At 37.5% G+C, this 22,179-nt stretch overlaps 1 protein-coding gene across 2 annotated transcripts; it reads right to left on the minus strand.

Moving 5' to 3' along the window:
- Positions 1–3,859: 3,859 nt before the first annotated feature.
- LOC140337144 (deoxyribonuclease gamma-like) lies at positions 3,860–21,965 on the minus strand. Of its 2 annotated transcripts, XM_072420714.1 has the most exons (9): positions 21,882–21,965; positions 13,813–13,906; positions 13,148–13,236; positions 11,129–11,218; positions 8,444–8,556; positions 7,939–8,051; positions 7,370–7,527; positions 6,546–6,639; positions 3,860–5,779 (listed from the first exon to the last, which is right to left on the minus strand). In XM_072420714.1, exons 2-9 carry the CDS (start codon positions 13,891–13,893, stop codon positions 5,705–5,707), a joined length of 813 nt encoding a protein of 270 aa, XP_072276815.1. In that variant the 5' UTR covers positions 13,894–13,906; positions 21,882–21,965; the 3' UTR covers positions 3,860–5,704. The 2 variants fall into 2 exon arrangements, with proteins under 2 accessions (XP_072276815.1, XP_072276814.1); XM_072420713.1 differs by lacking the exon at positions 21,882–21,965 and having other exon boundaries at positions 13,813–14,061.
- Between the last annotated feature and the right edge of the window lie 214 nt (positions 21,966–22,179).

The following is a 22,179-nucleotide window of genomic DNA, read 5'->3' on the forward strand; positions in this document are numbered from 1 at the left end:
TGAAGGGGAAAAAGCACAAGGGGGTGCTGCTTTGTCGTTCTCTATAGAGCAGAATGGCGCTGTATGTACAGCACTCGTTCATGCATCGTGTAGTGTTTTTTCGTTGAAAAGGATCGTGAAAGATCCTTTCTATTTACAAAACTTCAATGTGTGTACGTTAATGCCATGGTTAAAGCTGTCTCCCTTATTTTGATCCCAATTGTTCTTTTTGTTCTATGGATACACGGCTGCTTTGCTCTCCTATTTATAGCTGTATAATTGGCCATTCAGATAGAAATGACTGAGGCTCTCCACAGGAAATGAAGGGAGATCTGCAGAAAAAGGGAGTTTTGTATCCTTCGATCATTCATTGACAGCTGTATGTGACCTCCTAAGCCCCTTTGTGGAAGGGAGCAGCTCTGATGTGTAGAGAAGTTTGTCAAAGTCACTTCCCCAAACTCAACATTTTCACTTTACATGAAAGGGTAGACAACACTTATATGTAAAGGAAAAATGTTATTTATTTATTTTTACGTGCAACACCCTTTTTAAAAAAAAAAAAGGCGGGGAGCAGCATTGCCCCTTTCAGACTTGATCACCGCGGCAAGATCGGATGACCTAACAAGAAGAAGATGGAAGAGAAGACTGAAGATGGCGGCACGTACTGCTCACCGTGACGAAGAGTAGTTCTAGGACATCGTGGGACCGGATCGAGGGAAGGACCAGCAACATCGAGGGATCTGCGGGATTGGAAGGTAAGTGTCATTATTTTATTTTCAGTTAAGTTCCGCTTTAAGAAGACCTCCAGCCAGTTTGCGGAAGCATTCTCCCTCACTTTTAATTTTTTTCAGGGGCACACATGGTTGGACTGGTGTTCCTACCTACTAACATTAGGAATGCTTTTTCCCAGAGTAGCCTGATGTGTGGCTTGTGTAGAAAACTCTGTACAGAAAGCTGGGCTTAGCCAGGGAGAATGGGGTTTTATAAACTGACTCCTTTCCTTGCATATCTGTCTGTACATCCATCATGGCAGCCTGGAATTTTCAATTTGACTGTCATGCCTGTGTCACCTATGGCCATTGTACTCAAATCTCTGATTTCTGTTTTTTGTACAGTTTTAACAGTTGTGCATCTTTGCTGTCTTTCTATTTGTAGGATGAGATGGCCTTTAAGCAAAAACAGAAGGAAGAACAGAAAAAGCTTGAGGAGTTGAAAAATAAAGCTTCTCAAAAGGGGCCTCTCAGTAAGTACTTTTATACCCTAAAAAGTATCTCTATTCTGATCAGGACAAAAATGGACACACATGGGCACCTGCCAGTATATGGTACAACTGGCTGCTTACACACATCAGGTGATTCTCGTCCGATTACACAGGTCAACAAAAAATGGGTTTTGATAATCAGAAACCACAGAAAACTTTTCCTAATCAGTTTTTCTAGCAGATTTCAGATTTTCAGTTACCATTGTACGTGCATGTATTTTGTACTAAAACAAAAGCACCATTGAAGTGAATGTTAATTCATATTCAGTGTAAAGTAAAATAAGGCACACTGTGGTATAGATCTACTGAACAGTGTCAGTCAGGTACCATTGTTTCTTCAGATATGCTTAGAGTATGATTTTCTTTTGTACTCTTTGTCTGGATTGTAATGGTACAGCATCCAGCAGTAGTCGGCCATCATACTTTCATTCCAGAAACCTTGGTAGCGGTGCTCCATTAACTGAATGTCCTGTTGAAAACGTTCTCCTTGTTTGTTAACTCACCAAACCAAGATTTTCCGGGAAGAATTCTAGATTTGAGGGCAAGAAATGTATTTTTAATGACATGCGACAACCCAGTTTCTGGAGTTTGATTTATGGCCTTTACAAGATTCTTTATCAAGCCTAACTTTGTAAATAGAGGAGGCAGAAATATTTTATGTGGATCAACCAGAGGCAGAAACTTGACACTGCTTGTTCCGGCCTTATAGGTATCTCTTGGTAGCCAATAATTCTTGACATAATGGTCTCCTGTAGATCGGCTGTCCCACAGGCATAGGAAACTGCAATATTTTGTGAATCCTTCTTGCATTCCCATCAGCAAGCCAATGACCTTTAGATCCCACAGATGTTCCACTAGTGTGTTTTATAGTGGATTGCTTCAAGTAGTAACTTCATGTTGTCATAAGACTCCTTTAGGTTAACTGAATGGGCAATCTGTAAACTTGGTTTGGAATTACCATTATGTTACAGTAAGACTGCTTTCAAGCTTCTTTTAGAGGAATCAATGAAGATATGCCATTCAGATGGAACATGCTCTTGTGACAAACTGTTAGAGTGCTTTCATATAATGACAATAGCCCATTGAGCCATCACTAGTGAAGAACGTTGTCAAGTTATGATTTTGTTTTTTGTAGTGAGTTACAGTTACATCCTTTGCAAGCAAGTGCTTATTTTTAAGCCTTGAAGCAGGAAGTTATGCTTTGTCTTTGGAGAGATTTAGATCACAAACGAGATTATTCAGCTCTGCTTGTGTAAAGGTCTCTAAATTTTCATTGGCCAAGTAGTCAGGATCAGATGATTTGGGGTTGTAACTGGTGGCAACTCCAGCGCATTCATCATTAACTTCTACAAAAGCAAGTCCATCATGTGGCGGTACCGGAACTGGCAATGAATCATCATAGGGAACAGGCCTAATTGCAGAATCGAGGCTGGGATATACAATTTTCTGCTAAGTTTTACCTGAGAATCTACTTTTGTTGGCGCGGCAAAAATAGCAGTTGATTAGATGGTCTTGCGGTTCTCTCCACACCTTCGCGATTGCAAATGGCATTGCTGCTTTACGCCGATTTAGCCAGTCACCCAGTCAGTTGGAACAACTGGTACAGATGACATGTGGAGTCCAAGATTTATCTGCTCACCAAGTGGACAGTCGAAATATAGTTTGTATATCTTTTTAAATTCTGTGGTAATTTGGCAAAGTTGTACTTTCATCGTGAATGGACCACACGCGTAAGAGAAACTGTCTGGATCATGTCAAACTGGCTATTTATAACCAATTTCACAGAATATATAATTAGCTGCATCACAAAAAGACGTGCTCGAGAAAACTGAACTGCTTTGAAAATCTGCATCAAAAATACTACAAAGCCCACATAAAATTATATCTGATGAAAATGACATGTTGACCTGTGGAAAATTTATTTGACCCACTCAGAGCTGAATACCAAAAACAACTAGAAGGCTGGTTTTTAGCACACAGGCTGAAAAGGTAGCAGGTATACCCGGTCTACAAGGTTACTCACACTGACAGGAGCTTTAAAATCCTCTGCACGCTTGAGATCGACAATTTTTTTTCTCCCATTAAAGAGCTCCTCCTGAGCAGCCAAGAGCCTTACCGGTATTTTTTGTGCAAAAAAGGGTGTCGTACTAAAAATAAATAGAATTTTTACTTTATATAAGGATTGACTACCCTTTTATGTAAAGTTAAAAAAAAAAAAAAAAAAAGTTGAGTTTAGGTCTGCTTTACAGTCACCTTGAACCTGCATTCTGGGCTCCAGTTGGGACATGGTTACCTTTCCACTTTCTGAGCTCAGTTACATTGATGTAATGATGTAATCCTATTTTCTCTCTCCTATAACATATTATTTTGTCTATAAACTGGTTTACCCTAGAATGTCATTTTACATGGCAGACTCACTCTTATAATGGCCTTGTGTGGAATCTCAGTGCTCTCTGTATTCTAAGAGAATAATATATTGTATGATTTTCTTTTCAGCTGGTGGCGGAATAAAGAAATCGGGAAAGAAGTGAGAGAATTGTTCACATGACTTTGTTCCGGTTGTGGCGTTAAACTGCAGAGATCTCCCTGAAGTGACAGCTTGACGGATCTCTTGTATGATTTGTGTACAGCGATAATAAACAAGTGTTTTGTTTTTTTTTCCTTTTGTTTTTTAATGCTGTGGTGTCTGTGACTAAATCAATGTTAATTGGTGGTTCCCATGATATGTGCTTATTCACAAAAAATAAAATCGTAAAGAAATTCTATTTCATTTTTAAAAAGTTGGTAAGGGTTAAGTAGAAGGGTTTATCTATTCCTTATAATAGTGTTTTTTTTATTGTATGTTTGTCTGCTACACTTTGAGACACCTTGATCTTGACCCCCTAACCCCCTCCCGATTTTCTTGCTTTACCTGCTTGCTCTCAGCTCCTTGCTCCAATGCAAGTGGCAAGATTATCTCCAACTTCTGGTTTTAAGGGAGATCCTATGTGACTGTGCCTAGAATGTTAGGCAATATGCTAGGCCTGACCCATATCACTTATCAATTGTTATCAATGGTTCTCTGTATCATCCACACAGCATTGATCATGGTGGAACAAGAAACTGCAAGTGCACTTTAGGTGAATAGTGGAGTCAATTTGCACTTTTGTGTTGTAATCTCTTCTTGTTTTACATTCACTACTCATGTCTACATCCCATCCCAATAATTTATTTGCTGAGCTAAGTGCACATAATTCCCTATGACACAGCAGCCAGTCCATGAGTAGGGGCTGCTGTGACATTTAAAATATTAGTAGTCCCTTGTATAATGGAAAAATGACATGGCTAGGTCTTAGCACAGGGTGACAATGCTCTCGAGTGTTCTCACCTTATGATTGAATGAATACAGCAGATCCATCAACAGTCATTGCAAGCATCAAACCAAAATGATTTGAGGATATTCTATCCTATATTCTGTCTTTGTGATGTCCATGCAAGAATTTGTTGTCACTCAGACAGAAAAATGCTTTTATTTTTGTTTATTTTTTGATAACTTTGGGCATTGTTAGGGTCTTGTCAATTGGAGGTAATTGCTTCAAGCCCTTATGTAAAAATTTAAACAGTGGCGTGCAAGGTGTTAGTTTTTGCTTTATAGAGTAGCCAAAGCAGGAGAAGCAAAGCCTATCCCTTGCAGCAGGAGAGTGGGACCTTGTTCTCTGTGGTCTCTCTGCAGAGATTACAGAGAGCAAGGTTTTCATTCTGCAGCATGGCTTGCAGGTGACAACTAACAACTAAAAACTAACTTCTGTATCTCAAAAGTCATTCACCTGAAAGTTTAATTGGACATTAAATTACTCCTGGCTTTTATGATTATTTATTTATACTATATATAATAAAATGAACACACTATAAAAAAAACCAAATTTAATAAATCCAAATATAATCTTTACCAACAACTATAAAAACAGATAAAAAATTCCCTGATTACATTTTATTTAAAAAAATGGTCACATTTATGTGTTTCTCACCATGAAGTATATTAAAATAAACATTTTAGAGAAATTTTGATTGGTATTACGGAATGTAAAAATATCTCTGATAGTTGCCCACTGGCTTCAGATTGAGATTTTATGTTATAAATGATATGATAGATATAACTCCAAGGATGCAGCCTTTAGATATTAACTGTGCGGTAAATGTTATTAGCTTCCACCCTTTATTAACAGCACTCAGCACTGTTTCATGTATTTTCTTTTATTTCTGGTTGTTAACCTGCTATTGTATGTTAATTTGACCTCATGGTAAATTCATCCAATAAAACTTCCAATAAAAAAAAAAAAAAGGAAGTGGTGCTGGATCTCAAATTGGTGTCTACAGGGGACAGTGCTGAACAGGAGGAATGTATTACCATGAAATATACTTTTTTCTTTTTCCAGTGCTGTGCATATTCAGAATAATTAGTAGAAACCATTGTATGTTCCATTGCTATTTCTTTCCACATTTTCCTTTTTTTGTTTTTATTTCCACTTCAACTGGGTAATGATCGCTGACAGCCAGAGCCTGTAATAAACATATTTACAAATGTTTAGGAACATTAAATTGGATTTTAGCCTTTCCCCCTATCATTCTAATGTCAGAGAATAAATAGGAGCCCTGGTAGGAACAAAGCAAATAACTTGATATTATAACCAGGGTCTGCAATGTGTTTTGCTAATGTACAGGGATCAGGCTATAGCAGACTTTCTTGACCATTTTAAAAGTGGAACCCTTGAAATAACTTCCATGTCCTCACCAACCCACTCTATGTATTCCATAATCACAACTCACAGTATAGAAGTGTGGTGGTCATGGAAAGAATTTCACCCTTACAGAAAGGGTAAAAAAAACATTGCTGTCCCTTATACTCAACTAGGAAGCACAAATTACTTATTGCTCAAGGACCTAGGAACACTAGTTGAGAAACACTGGGCGAAAGGTACAGGAGTGCATAGTCAGTAACTGCACTGCTTTTTTTGAGAGACGTTCCAAATTAAAGGGTGCAGCTCCGGCACAATTACATATCTAGATGTTCCCTATACGTAAATTCTCGACTTTTTGCATTAAGGTCCATGTTAAAAAGCATGTATGTTTAAATTCCCTTTCCCTTGTTAGTAGTACAGATTCACATTTTGCACCATGGGATCATATATAGAAAATTAGCTTTTAACTTAATTGTTAATTTATTTATTTTTTTGTCTTGGCCAAACTTTTGTTTCTATGTGAAATTGTCCTGATCCTACTGAAATTCTCGTTTGTAAAAATGCTCCCATTATTCCCCTCAGCTCACCTCCTCATCTGTCAGTTTATACTCCTCCTGGAAGTTAAAAGGCTTGGCAGTGTCTGGAACAATGTATTGTAGGAGATCGTTATGAACAACTATGCTGAAAGGCAAAAATCACAATCATTTCCTAGTTTAGAGCTTTATAAACTAAGGTGTTTGCATCATTTATATATACCATTTTGTTACAAATAAACATCAGTAAACAGATCTATTCTATTACTCTTAACATGGAAAAAAAATCTATAAAATGTTGTTTGAAACTAGTTGCTAAAAGAGAAGTGATCAACTACTAAACCACAAATGGCTTTTTTTGGAAAAAGTTGCAATAGTAGCAGTTACAATGGGTCAAAGTTCCATCAGACAGGTCCTTATTGCACAAAGGAACAGGCAATGTCTCTTCTGCAATAAGTTTTCTTACCTGCCTGGTCACTGCTCAGCAGTTCAGCAAAAAAATTTAAGCTGAACTGCACATGCTTGTTTGGTGTGGAAAAACTCAAGTGGGCTGCACAGAGCCCTGACCTCAACCCTAATGAACACCTTAGAGTTGAATTGGAATGCTGATTCAAGCTAAGCCTTTTCATTCAACATCAGAAGTTGACCTCACAAACGAATGAATGGAAACAAATCCCCACTGACACACTCCAAAGTCTTGTAGAAAGCCTTTCCAGAAGGGTGGTATGGAGAAGACGTGGGTGGGGGGGGGGGGGCAGCTCCTGATTATTGCCTATAGATTTGGAATATGATGTCAAACAAGCTTGTATAGATGTAATACAAACTTTCACTGCACTTAGACAATGGAGGGGTTTGTACTCATGAAATACATTTCATACCGATCATAAGTGCAGTCTGTAGTGTTGGTGGCTGTTGTGTCTTTGTCATCCGTGATCAGCCAGTGAAAACTCTCATCACTCCTTAGTCTTATACTTTTCATTTTTTTCCCCGAGACATAAGATCCATCTGCATTGAAATCTCCCAGTATCATTATATTCTGCATTAGAAGACATGCAAGACACAAGAAACAATATAAAAATGTAAAAACAAAACATTCTGTTTCTGACTATTGACTAAACCTGACTAAACTAAACTCTGACTAAACCTGACTATTAAATCACTATAGGACATAGATGTGATTGGCTCGCCAGCCTAATCCATCTGTGAAATGTGAAGAGTATATTTCATGTTGTGACAAGATTTGAACCAATGATTTTTCATCATCAGCATAATTTGTTAAACAACAGATGCTGTTTTAATTACGATATGAATAAATATTTTAGTTTTATTGTTATAATGATGTGATTGTGTAATGACATGTAATGATGTGTGATTACTGCCCCTTCAATATGTATTTTTTGTAATTTTTTTTGCATTTTGTTTCCTTTGACAGCAATGTATTCTTTACCTGTGTGCCCCATTTTTCTTTTACATCCAAGTACACATCGTAGAGCTCGTCTATCTCTTGCACAGAGTCTTTCGGAGTTGTGTGGACGGGGATGATTACAAAATCCTGCACGGCTACAATAAGAATAAGAGGATATCCAGTAGGGAGCAGTGATAAGCAATAATCAAATTTACAAGTTTAGTGCAGTGAAAACAATAAGAAAAAATTGGTTGCAGTAGATTACTGCACATAGCAATTCAAAAAATCTTTGCTGGTGCAACTTCTATATTGGGAATACATTCTTAGATTGTAAGCTCTTCTGAGCAAGGTCTTCTTCTCCTCCTGTTTCGTTGTTTGTATCTGTCATTTACAACTCCTATTTAATGTACAGCGCTGCGTCATTTGTTTGCGCTTTATAAATACTGTTTATTAATAATAATATTATTATTAAAAAGCCCCGGGACGTGTTCTTCCACTTTAGGAGGGGAAGGTTTCATAATAACACATTTTCAGTTCATTCACGTACCGGTCTTTTTTGATTCAAATCTGATGATAAAGGGTTCACGTGCAAAGGAATCCTCATCACCCTCCTGCATGTCGGCATATTGATATTGTTCCTTTACCTTCACCAAGTCCTCTCTGAAACAACAATCACATAGACCATATAAGTATCAGTGGCTGTAATGGGTTTTGGCATTCCAACATTTTATTCTGTAATATCAGGGGAAATAATAAGGAAGGTGCCTATTGGTGAGATGTTTTTGGGTGGTTTTTCATCCTCGCCCCCTAAGTGCCCCCCTCCCCACTTGGTCCCTTGCAAACCAAACTTCTTTTCCCCCATATGAAAAGTAGCAAAAGGGCGCCTGGAAACCATGCAATATAGCTGTCTGAAATTGACAAATATAGACTTCTGCAATGATAATGATCACAGGAATTTACATGGCATTGATTCTTTTCATCTTTAGAGCGATAAACTTCTTATAGTGAACATTTTTACAGTGTTATAATATTGGATATGCCCAATTTATTTTTATTTTTAACAAAATGGCTTTGGTATTCTTGTCTTTATGAAAAGAAATAAAGTTACTGAAACAGAAAGGAGGTAACCTGGTTCGATCATGGCACTTGTAAACAATGTCACATGACAAGACTCTTGTAACAATGTCACATGACAAGACTCTTGTAAGTTATGAAGTCACACAACAGCACTTTTTGTAAACAATGTCACATGACACCACTTTTGTAGCAATGTCACATGACAATACTCTTGTAACAATGTCACATTACAAGACTTGTAAAGCATGATGTCACATGACAGCATTCTTGTAACAAAGATGTCACATGACAGCACTCTTGTAAACAATTATGTCACATGACAGCACTTTTGTAGCAATGTCACATGACAGGTGCAGGGATTGAATCTTCACACATAAATCTGTAAGTGCTGGAATGGGCAGGTTTGTTGGTGCGTGGTGCAACCAAGCCATTGGTCATTTATGCCTAGGAATAGCTCTGTGTCATTAACAGTGTTTAAAAGAGTATGTAAATCATTGGAAAGCTCTCTATCAGAACTGGGAGCATAATAAAAGTGTTTACAGGTCCCTTACATATTCCACTATACCAAACAGTCAATAGCAAAAGACGGAATCACTGTTAGTATCACAGTTAGAAATTTCGCACCCGGACAGTAAAGCTGTCAAAAGAATCGGGTCCTACTGCGCAGGCGCGAAATCAGACGACCCAATTTTCTGACAGCCTACTGCGCAGGCGCGGACTTCTGCGCCGTCAGAAAATCTAGTCATTCCGCACAGGCTTGGGTTTCCGCCTGCGGAAGTAGGACCGGATTTCGATTAGCCGTACTGCGCGGATTTCCGGTTTACGGATTTCCTCTTGACAGTGGTGAAGCAATATTTTACTGTGGTATTTCAAGATAATAATACACACTGCTCAGTGGTCCCCCAAAACCTTAACAGTTTGCAGGAATACAGATGGAGAATAAAAGCTTGGGAGGAGGAAGGAGGACTGTATATCTGAAATCGGGTACAGTTAGTCAAAATGTTTTTCTGCAGCCCTGACCCCCCCCCCCCCTTCTCCCACTATGTATTTTCCGTCCTCCATGTGATCCATTTATTTGCCCCTCTGTTAAAAACTCTGCCATGTACATAACTCAAATATGCAAGATGAAATGTACACATTAGTATCAGTCATCTCAATGACTCATTGGACGGTTCTGTGTGATATTCCAATCATATACATTGTCCTCAAAGCAGGCCACATCTGCTCAAGGGTCTCCTGAGCTAACCCATAGTGCTTTGGGAATCATTTTTTATGCAATAAAGTATGTACCGTATTTTTTGCAGTATAAGACGCACTTTTTCTTCCCCAAAACTGGGGGGGGAAAAGTTAGTGCGTCCTATACAACAAAGGTGTGATAAAATAATATACTCACCCGATACCCGATCCTGCGTGTGTCTCTGGCTGCAGCAGTGTCTGTCTCCTCTCCTCTCTGGCAGCAGCACGTGTCTTCTCCTGTCTGTAAAGCAGAGCGAAAGAAGCCGACACAGCGCCACCTGCTGTTCCCTTTCCTAACTGCCGTACAGTGGAAAAAAAGCACAGAGTGATCAGAAGGGGAATTTGAATAACAGAGTGATCAGAAAGGAATTTTGAATGACACAGAGTGATCAGAAAGGGAATTTGAATGGCACATGAGTGATCAGAAGGGGAATAATCTTTCAGAATCTTTTTTTCTAGATTTTCCTCCTTTAAAATTGGGTGCGTCTTATATTCCGGAGCGTCTTATAGGCCGTAAAATACGGTATATAACATATATATAAAGCAAAAGCTGACCAAAAAGCTAAAATAAAATTCCCAACCCCACACAGCATTCATTTATTAATCCAATGTGTTGTTCTTTTCAGCCTATGGCCATTGCTTCTCTCCGATCACTGGTTTCTTCATGTATTTGAATAAATTGATCCTTCTCTTCATCCGTTTCTTGATCTTAATCATTCCATGACCTGCAGACTTTCTTTACATGGTGAGTTACCGACAAATCTTTTTTTTTTTCTTTTACAATCCATTTTTTTTCTTTGCTTTCCTTACCTGTATATCAATTTCCCCTCTAAGCTCAATCTTTATTCTTCCTTTCACTACACCTATAACCCCAATTTACTGATTTATGAATGAACACACCTGCTATTCGATCACTTACCGGTATACAAACAGGTATTGCTCTTTATACTCCTTTCTTCCTAAAGGTTTACTTATAATGTATTGGTATGATGCTCCTTTTCCACCCGTGCTGTTCAAATAAATGAGACAATTTAATTGCATTGAAATATAAAATTACAAAAAATACAAATATGTGCTAAAAAAAGCATTTGGGAATCAAAAAAGCATTAAGGAAATGTATTTATAACTTTTAAAAAGCAAAGGTTGGAATGGCTTTTTCAAGCATTATAAGTGTATATACTGTAGATCTCCATTGCCAAACAGCTAATTTTTGCAATTATTGATCCTACCATGACCTGGCAAATGTCAGCACAAATCAGTACTATTTATTTCATTGATATTTTTAATTTTCTCATCTAGTGAAATTGAATTTGCCAGGAAAGGTTCACTTTTATAAACATGCTTGTTTGAATGTGTGAGCATTTTTATACTTTAGCATTCATTCAGGCGCATGGAACCATCCCTCAGCAAACAGGGCTAGAACCAACCTGTTATCTAGTAACCATAATAGGACAATTTCCGCTATTGTAAGTGCTGGAAACTTCTGTGAGAAGATACCCAGAAAATACATTTAGTAAAATATGAACAATTTTAGCTATAAAACAGCAGCAACATTAAGCAGTCTTTTTTATAAAAGCAGTGATTTTGACATTTCACAAAATCAGCTACTGCCATTGAAACACCTGGAAGATTCCTCACCAAAGAATATTTCAGTGAATGTCAGATTCACAGCTTTATAAATAGACTCTTTAAAGACTCTGATTTAATAAAGCTCTTCAAGGCTGGAGAGGATACACTTTTATCAGTGAACCTGGGTGATCTAGCAAACCTGGAATGGATCTGGTCCAGTACTGAAAACATTTATTAACAAATAGCAAATGACTTTTAGGAAATCAATTCTGGGTTTGCTGAGTCACTCAGGTTCACTGCTTAAAGTGTATTCTCTCTAATAAATAGGGCTCAATAACTTTAAATAAAGCAATGGACCTGACCACATAAATGTAAGACTCAATGTAAGAAATACATGTGTATTTTTATTTACACACTGCTGGGCTCGCCTTTCTTTTATACATATCTGGATGATTTAAAAAGTATACAACCTATACTTTTAGCTCATTCTGCTTGTCATTGGTGGAGGTGGGCAAGTATTTTGAATGTGTACTTTCAGTGTTTTACTTTTCTATATATTTTTATTCTTTTGCATAGAATGTGCCTTCAATTTGCTAGAAAATTAGACTGCTCTAGGAAGAATCAAATCCCAAGTACAACCCCTCGCTCCCTACATTTCATAGCCCTCTTCTGGTATTGTCTAATTACGTCTATGTTGGCCTAGCTCCTCTCTTCCTTTTCTTTGTAGCCTTTAATGTATCTGGTGATGAAAGAGCAATGGTGAATTTTATACTTTTATACTATGTATACTTTAAACAGTTTAATAAAGGAATGCTTTTACATAACCATACAATATGTTAAATTCATATATAACACATGGGAAAATGTTGTCATGAATGGTCTGAGAACAGGGCCTTCTTTAATTTTTACACATGCTTGCATTGACAACAAGAGATAGAAATATTTTTGTGGCCCCAAACTTTTCAGCACCCAGCAGGACAGCAGAGTAAACTGCATCCAAAGCAGCTTTTTAGGCACCCGATCAGAGAGTTGTGTGTTGGACATTCTGGCACACAATGGACCTGATTTATTACGATCTCCAAGATTGGAGAAGATAGACAGTCGTGGGTGAACCTGGGTGATCCTGCACACCTAGAACAGATTCTGTAAAATCCTTTGCAGTTTTTAGCTACTAATTCCAGTCATAGAGCAAATCCATTCTAGTTTTGCTGGATCACCCAGGTTCTCCCATTATAGTCTATCTTCTCCAGTCTTTGAGAGTTTTAAAAATTCAGGCCCTACGTATATGTATCAACACTAAGGTAATGATATAGTGAAGCCCATTTCCCATATCAATTTTATATTTTAGCATTTCAACCAGTACACTCACCTATTTAGCTGCTCGACAAGCATTTTTGCAGCTTTCTCTTTGGAATCAAAAACTTCCAAAAGTACGATGATGTCATAACGTGAAACAATCTACAAATAGGATAGAAAGTGTTAGCTCCTTGTCTAATATTTATGAACTTTGTACACAATATAGGCAGAAACCCAAAATGATCTGCATCCCTTAGACACCAGTTAGTGTAATGCTTTTTATTTGTGAATCAAGATGGAAAAATGGCAGCTGGAATTTCACTAAAACTTGCAGATTGAAATACAGCTGTGCTTTTTTTTCCATTTAGCACAACAGGTTTTCCAACAAATATTTACTCTTCTTTCCCTCTATACCTCTCAATTCAGTCCTGGAAACTAAGGGCTATTCCCCCCTAATTCTAAATATTATGTCAAAGAGATTTCCAGCTGGGTGACAATCAGTTTCCCTCCCTGTCAGTTTAACGCAGTATTACCAATACAAGCAAACAGGACAGCTCCAACCCAACATCAGTTTTTGGACAATACAGACAATTAGAAGCATTGGCCAATCACCCTATAATCCTATCCTGTAAGGCCATGCATAGCCAGGCCTGATTTATTACTAATGGGAAAACTCAATTCTCTCATACATTCAGATAAGTGAAGGCAAGTTTTACATAAACTCCTTGTTACACCCACCTCTTTTATAATTGGAAACACTTTGCTGTCTTTACATTTCTTCAGCCCAAACCGCCTGGCATTAAATGAAGCGATCTTCATTCTTTTAGGCTTTCTAGGATAAAAACAACATAGACAATCCATTTTTATGTTTCTCGAAGTGTATTAAACCACAATTCACTCTTCCTCTTCCTTCGCGTGACTTTATCACTAAACTGAAACTGAAAGACCGCTTTTATGCCGAAACAAGATAAGCAGAACAGCATTATGTCACGAAAGTATGACAAGGAACAAGTTGTCATTTCTTTATGTAACATGGGGAAGGGTGACTAAATTACGTCTGCATTGGTAGCCAGAACTCATCATGTAAAGTGGGAAGAACGTTTTGTAACCACTTCTGTAGGCACCAAAGCTGAGGGTTTTGTTTAAAAAGCAGAACTATCACAACAACAACAAAAAAGTGGTGGAATGTCGTGGATCCATGATCCTCGTTGAGTAGGTCCTGTGTCATCCCGTCTTCCTTCTTCATCCCGGCGAGGGATTGACACCGGGCACCGCTATCTTCTTCCCCTTCTTCCGGCCTCTTGTTCAAAGCGCATGCATGAGATTGGCACTTTTTTAGAGTAGAAAAAAGCCCCTTCTGCGCATGCCTGAGATCAGGATATGCAATACATGACATATGTGTCCCAGGAGGCTGCGGGCTTCTCTTTCCTATACTATTTACTGTTGCAGCAGTAAAGACATAATATATAAAAGAGTTATCTACCCTTTAATTTAAAGTAAAAAATGTGATGATGGGTACACAGCAAACCTGGAGTGGATTTCTTAAAAATCATTTGCTGTTTGCTTTCAAATGTTTTAAATTCTAGACAAAATTCATTCTAGGTTTGCTGGATCTTTTAGACTCTCCCATGATTGTCCATCTCAGTATTCCTTGATCATTTTAACATGGGGGAACCCTTGAAATAACTTTAGGGTCTTCAGGGAATCCCTGAAGTATAATTACTATATCCACAGCTCACAGTACATTGGCTTAGTGGTCAGTGGGAAAATGTCTCTTACATTGCTGGTGAGTGGGAAGAATGTCACACTTAAGCTACGTACACACGTCAGATTTTTATCGCCCGATAATCGGCATTGGCCAATTATCGGGCGAAAATCTGCCGTGTGTACAGTCGGTGTCGTCCATCGTCCGGACGACCGACAAAAAAAAAAATTGCATTACATGTATAGTCAAGGACCAAAGTCTGGGCTCTAAAGTTCTAGTGCTTGACTAATTTGCACAGTTTTGACTGAAATCATTCTACTGCAAAAGGGCTGGAAATGTTTCTAAGAAAACCAATCTGGAAATAGAAATAGCATCAAATTTTTGTTACTGAATATGTTATTTTACAAGCTTTGTCAGTTGTATTTTTGGATCTGGATGCCATAATAGTGCACTTTCTATTACAGCCAGTTTAACAATGCATAGAGTGCACTGTTTGCCTTCCTAATGCTTTAAAAAGCAGTCCTAGCTGCCAAAAAAAGTCACTTTTTAGATTTGCTTCACTGTGTAGAAAAGTTGTGGTGAAGTCTGGAAGGGACAAAAAAAAATGCTGATTCTTCAGTGAAACTGCTCATAAGCCATTCACTTACACTAAGTGTGCACTTACCGGTAAGTTTTCCTTCAATCTGATGCGACACCTACACATGACCTTTAAATAACATTCAAGCTGAAGAAATGATTGACTCACTTAGCTGTAGTGAGTTGTCAGTTAGAGCGGATAAACTGGTTTTATTGCTCCTCAGCTTAAAAATTGAAATATTTCATGAACAAAAAAACTTTTACTATAACTGTATATTTAGTTATGCATTTGGAAACCACTCTAAAACACAGCAAATTGTGAACACTTGTATAAGGATGAATTATCGTGTTTGACAAATGGGGCTCTTCCTGTCTACATGTAAAAACTACAGAAGTGTAATCAAATAAAAATGGTTCAAGCACCCAAAACGGATTTAACCCTAGATTTTTCTCTATTGCCACACCCACTTGGTGGGTACTTACAAATTATTCTACCTGTCCAGACACATCCATATTAGTTTACACATACAGCATTTCCAGTTGTAACAGCTGTGCACTTAATTGGCCACTAGGTGGCAGAACAAGCAATTGTTTATTAGGCACCAAAACAAGAAGTGCAGGAAAATTCAGAATTTTAGATAAACATTGGAATCATTTATAAATAGAGCCCTTTGATCTTTATGAAAATAGTGGTACCTGTTGAGCCTTCTGCTGTTCAGGAGAGTTAAGTTCATCATCTGGAAATGAAGACACATTTCTCCTCTTTAGAATCTGCTCGTCTTTCTTAGCCTTTCTGAGCTCCACATTTACCTCTACTCTTCGTCGCCTTAGTTCCTAGAAAAGTGCAGGTGTGAAATATTAGATTTACAAGACTTTCCTACATGCAGGGAATCAAAATCAGATATCCTAAATTCCCAGTCTTCACAATTTCAATGAATTGAAAAAGAAAATTGTCCAAATTTGGACTTCAGAAGTCCACATGAACAACTATATGACTTGCAGCCACCATCCTATTTACCATGATCACAAAAGCCAACAATTATCGCAGAGTTCTATAGGTCCAATTTTCTTTATATGATTGGATTTCTGCCCGTTCTCAACATGTGCTCTGTGCGCCACACACCAGAATTAGGCAAGACCAACAAGCTTGCTTAGAATTTTAGAACTAGTCATTGTGTGGTCAGCTTATCCAGAAGTCTTAGGTTGACTGACCCTTTGTATAAACAGGTTATGTCAATACCTGATATTAGTGTAGAAATGTTCTTACAATTAAATAGGGCTAAGAACACACTATACACATTCAAATGTATCCAAACCCAAGAACATTGCAGCTAAGACCTTAAAGCGGAACTAAAGTTGTTCTTTAAAATGGTGGATGAGGTCTTATTGCAGCAAGGGACAGGCTATGTCTCCCCTGCAATAAGAATTCTTACCTTCATCTGTTCTAAGGAAGCATTTTAGAGAGCTGCCAAAATCTTCATTATAAGAAGTCATCTACCAAATACCATTAGATTTAAAGTGACCAAAACAAGGAGAACCTACAATTGTGAAATTGTTTTTAGCATGTGAACTCACTGCAGTGTCTTTGCCTTTATTCTTAAACTTTTTCATACGGTCATCGGCTTCATTTACAGTCGGCATCTTTGAGAACTTTACTTACTGCACGCCAATCTAAAGGGAAAAAAAAAAAATAAAAAAAATACAAAAACACAATGTTACACAAGTTTAAGAAAATGGATGTTGGGGGTGGCACATATTAAGCTACGTACACACGGCAGATTTTTATCGGCATCGGCCAAATATCAGGAGAAAATCTGCCGTGTGTACAGTCGGTGTCGTCCATCGTCCGAACGACCGACCTGCCGGATCCACGGACGATGGATGACAACCGATCCTAATGAAAGGGAAGGGGAGAGCGCGCAGCAGGGTGCCGCTCCGTCGCTCTCCCCCTCCCCTCTCCATAGAGCATGAACGGTGCTGTATGTACAGCATCGTTCATGCATCGTGCACTCCCTTGTCGTTGGAAAGGATCGTGAAAGATCCTTTCCAACGACAAAAATTGCACGTGTGTACGCAGCTTTACAGATAGCCAACAAGATCAGCAATATAACTTAAACTGACCTGAGAGTCACAAACTGCTTATTGCTCATGGAACCTCCAGCAACCTCTGGACGAACCCTGGTTGAAAAACATTGATCTATCTTCCCAGTCATGGAGAGCTTTAGTAACCCAGGCTTAATGTTTACCACCATGATAATATCTTATCTCAGGCAATCTGATAACTGGGTATGTAGAAGCAAAAACAAATTCTATGGCTACTGATATTCAGCTTTGAGACATATTATGTTCACAAGCAACAACCTATTCAGTCTGTTCTAATATGATCATTAGATGCAATGTGGTCTCATGGATTTATCCTTCCAATGCAATCTGCCACAACTATTGGACATTTACAGGTGACCTGTGCTGGACAAGCTGAACAATAAGTAAGAGTAAACTGGCTCCCCACACCATTGAATCCTTACAGTGTGTTTTTATTCCATGAATTCCATGAATTGGTTTTGGATAAGATGGGTGTTATGTATTGGTAGATCCCTACATGTATTAGTATACTATTTTGCTCTGGCTTATTTGTAATTCTACACTAGAAAATCTCCATTGCTATGGGGATATGGGAGAGTTTTTAACAGGACCTAATTACCCCTGGGATCTGCTTGCTTATATCAATTTGTCTTGTGTGAAAAGTTATCTTGTATGTGGTATTTAAAATATTTTAGGAATAGGAAACCTGATATTATCGTGAAATCATGCAGGCATTACAATCAAGTAGCCACTGCAGGCAAGAATCCTAGGACTAAAACTTTGCCTTAGGCCAAGCAAGCCCAAACTGGATTTTTGGCACGAACATTCTCTGTGCCTCTCATTCACAGTCTATGATTGGACAGTCCCATGTAATGGAACACTATTTACTGATGTCATGTAAAATACCCCTCCTTGTTTTGGATGAACTGTTACTGTAGAAGTTAATGCAATGCTTGATATACTTGTGTATCACAGACTTTTGGCCTGATTTATTATAGCTCTCCAAGTTCGAGAAGATAGACTCATTATGGGGGAACCAGAATGGATTTCCAGGTCATCATTCGGTCTCAGTTTGGTAAATGTTTACAATCCTGTACCAGACTGGTTCCAGGTTTGCTGAATCTCCCAGGTTCTCCAAAGATAGTTTATCTTCTCCAGGCTTGGAGAGCTTTAATAAATTAGACTTTATGTGAAGTGCAGGGTCTAACACTAATATATGCTCCAGTCAATTCAAACATGATCCAGAATATTTTAATCTGGTGATCCATGGAAAAGCCCCTCCTTTATCTCTGGTCCACAAAAAAGTCTCTGCTTGTTTCCCTTCTTCCAGATTAGTTTAACTACTTCTGCTTTCTGCTTGCCTTGTAAGGATGAACATTTATCTTTGACATAGCTGAGACTTTAATACGGAGTTATTTGGTGTCTGACTCTCCCAAAAAGCTGCTTTTGTATAGCCACCTAATGTATATTTTTATTACTGCATTTAACAGCATCGCCTTAACTTTATAATAAGTGTAATGTTTGCTTTATGTACACACATTATGAATAGTTCAGATTACACCATGTCAAATGCTAAACCTTTTATTGTTTCACATTTGTGTTTGTTTTTTTTTTATAATAATGAAGTGGAATGCGAAGAATCTTGCAATCACAACTTGTATAGTTGAGAGGCACTTCATAACATGCAAGACATAGATCATACATGAACTGTTGTGCCAAACTTGTCTGTGTTTGACCAGAAAACACCTACTTGCAGCTCCTTTGTTTTAGGATTTTAATGTTTATGGATCTTTTTAGGACTTTAATTTTAAGGGAATCCTTTCACATGATAACATTGTAATATACAAGTAGCATTATTATAAAAAAGTATAGAGAAGAAATGTATAAACTTTTATAAAGAAGATTAAGGTTAAATTGACAACACACTGCTATAGTTTTCCTTTAAAGTATATGAAAAACAAAAGACTTAGACAGAGTGGGTAAGGATGATTTTTTGCTGCTCCACAGGGTTGTGTTATAGAGAATTATCCTCACTTCCTGCCCTACCCTGCTGGTGATGAGACAAGACGTGAAGTAAACTCTCCATTAGAAACACAGACAAAAATAAAAGAGATGGAGGCTACAAGACCTATCAAATTTTATTTCTCTCTTTGTCCCTATTGCAGATGTTCTTCCTGTATGGTGAAATTGTGGTTAGTAAATAAGACAGTGAAGTAAAATCTCTCTAATGGAGCCCTTGTTAGTATTAACAACTTTTCCTTACTCTGTCTAACATTAGAAATAAAGGTTTTCTCTGCCATATACTTTACACAACTATTGCATTGGACTGATCAGTGCAAGATTAGCTAATTATGGTTGTGTTGACCATGTCTATGGGCAGTTTTTTAGTTTATGAGCAGTATATAAATCAACCACTTAATAGGTATTTTTTGAGTCAGTTTTCCCAAGGCTTTAAACAAACACTTGGTGAAAACTTGGGAACAGATGTATGTTGCAGTCTATTGAAATAAAATAAACGTCTCAAAATCACTTATGTCTTTGAATAACCACTTCTTGTAATTATCTTGCTGAGCCCTCAGCCTTGGGTCTGGTATGCAGTGTTTACCTCCTAATTACCACAGCCTTGTATATCATATAGTAGAGATGCTTAAACAGCATAAAATAAACCCCAACCACCATTACCATGTAAAGCACCTGGAAATTTTACATATTTTTTTACAGAGTTTTCCTAGTATAGTCATGATCAACATTATTACACTGTTACATTAAGAACATAACAACTGCATAGAATAATCCCTGGATTAAATATATGTTATCCATCAGTGATGGTAAAGGTAAAATCAAATTAGGAATATATTGGATTACAAAAGAAATCTCCTAATTATGTCTATACTGATTCAACCTGACCTGTAAGAATTATGAGGTTAGAAGTATATTGGGATAATATCCAGAGAGGTCCCCGGGGAATATCTTAGAGAGGTTTTTATATGGGAATCAATAAAAACAATGTAAATATGTTCCTACCAAGAGATATAATATCCTGGGGTCGAATTAATTGAAAATAAAAGTGAAGTTATGTAAAAAAACCTCTGGAACTTTTGCCAGTTTCCAGTGCCACCTGCCCTGCCCCAGTATTTGTTCTGCTATAGTGGAGACATCTATCAAATCTGTAACCATCTTTTAAAGGCAGGAGACATAAGCTTGTACCAACTTGTCTCATCAGCTTTTCCTGAAGGACCTTTTTGGCAAAATGCATTGAAAGATTTGTAAGACAGGCAAAATATTTTCAGAAAATAATCACTAAAGACTCAATAAAAAACAACATGCCACATCCCAATAATACAGAGAACAAGAGTATGGATATTTGGGATTTTCAAGGCAGAGTTCATGGATTATATCCAATAGCTTTATTTAAACATCTTTATTTGTTCTTTATTTAATATAAAATTTGGTTGATCAATTACAGATATTTATAGAGAAAAAAAAATGACTCTATATACTATAGAGTCCATAGGGTTCTTATCTGGGATATGTTTATTTCCATAGTGGTTAAACTTAATGGATTTATGTCTTTTTTCAACCTGACTAACTATGTAACATAATGTCCTTAGAACAAAAATTCATGGATACATACGTGATCCAATTATAATACATAATTTATATAATAATATACAAAATATAACAGGTTTTTCTATATGTTTTGCAATTGCAAGTCTGCTTCATCAGGAGAAACACAAAAACAAGGAGGTAAGTACTAAAGAGAGTATAACACAACAATAAATACGTATATGCACAAAAAAACACAAAAAGATACTTTTTTAATTTAGTATTTTAAACACTCACACATCCAATATATATCCTCAAAATTCCTACAAAGCACAAAACCCTGGATGAGCGGAAAAGCATCAAAGAGGAGGAATGTGACACAGGCATCCTATATGTCCTATGGTGTTGATACATGTATCATTTAATAAATAAACACATTATGCTTTTATGAAAATTGGTTGATAATCATTGAGGAAATTTTCTTTAAAAGTCCTTTATTCAGACTTATGAAGTTATTTAATCAACAGCAAAGATATTCATAGTGAAAGTCCAATGCAGGAGGACATGTTGAATACTTTCTTCCCAAACCCCTCATATGTCATAAACACAGAGTAATGGTCTCATTTAGGCGTAGAAAGGCAATGGGATAATGGGACAAATATATTTTTTTATCTTGGGCAAAGCTCTCGGGTTTGCTGGGTTTGTCAGGGCATGCACATGTATAATCTATATCTTTTGAGGGGACACCGGGTTTTCTTACTCGTTCTGTATTCTACCGTCTCTACCTAAGAGGCACATAGGCAGTTGTCCTCCACTTTACTAATGAGATTACCCATCAATCTTGGGCAATTGTCACCCCATGTCTGTGACTATCTTTATCATAGAAAAATACACTTACTTGTGTGTGTGTTCAGCTCCTGAGTTCTCTGCAGAAGACTAGAAGTGGTAGACCCAAAACATAACCTCTTCTTTTAAACCTGCCCACAGGAAGAACCGGTTTCTCAGACTTCTGCTAAATGTCTCTACATTTATTTTGTCTGTAACCTGAAAGTAGAATAGTACAGCCCAACATATCAAAGGAATTCCTTGTCATTGTAGAATGGTAATAGCTTCAGGGCTTATCAGCATTGAGTATCACTTCCTTCACTGGTAAAGGCTAGTAGTAAAAAAATGTTATTTACAAGAATTTCTGGTTT

The sequence above is a fragment of the Pyxicephalus adspersus genome, chromosome 8 (genome assembly GCF_032062135.1).
Source record: "Pyxicephalus adspersus chromosome 8, UCB_Pads_2.0, whole genome shotgun sequence".
Taxonomy (NCBI): domain Eukaryota; kingdom Metazoa; phylum Chordata; class Amphibia; order Anura; family Pyxicephalidae; genus Pyxicephalus; species Pyxicephalus adspersus.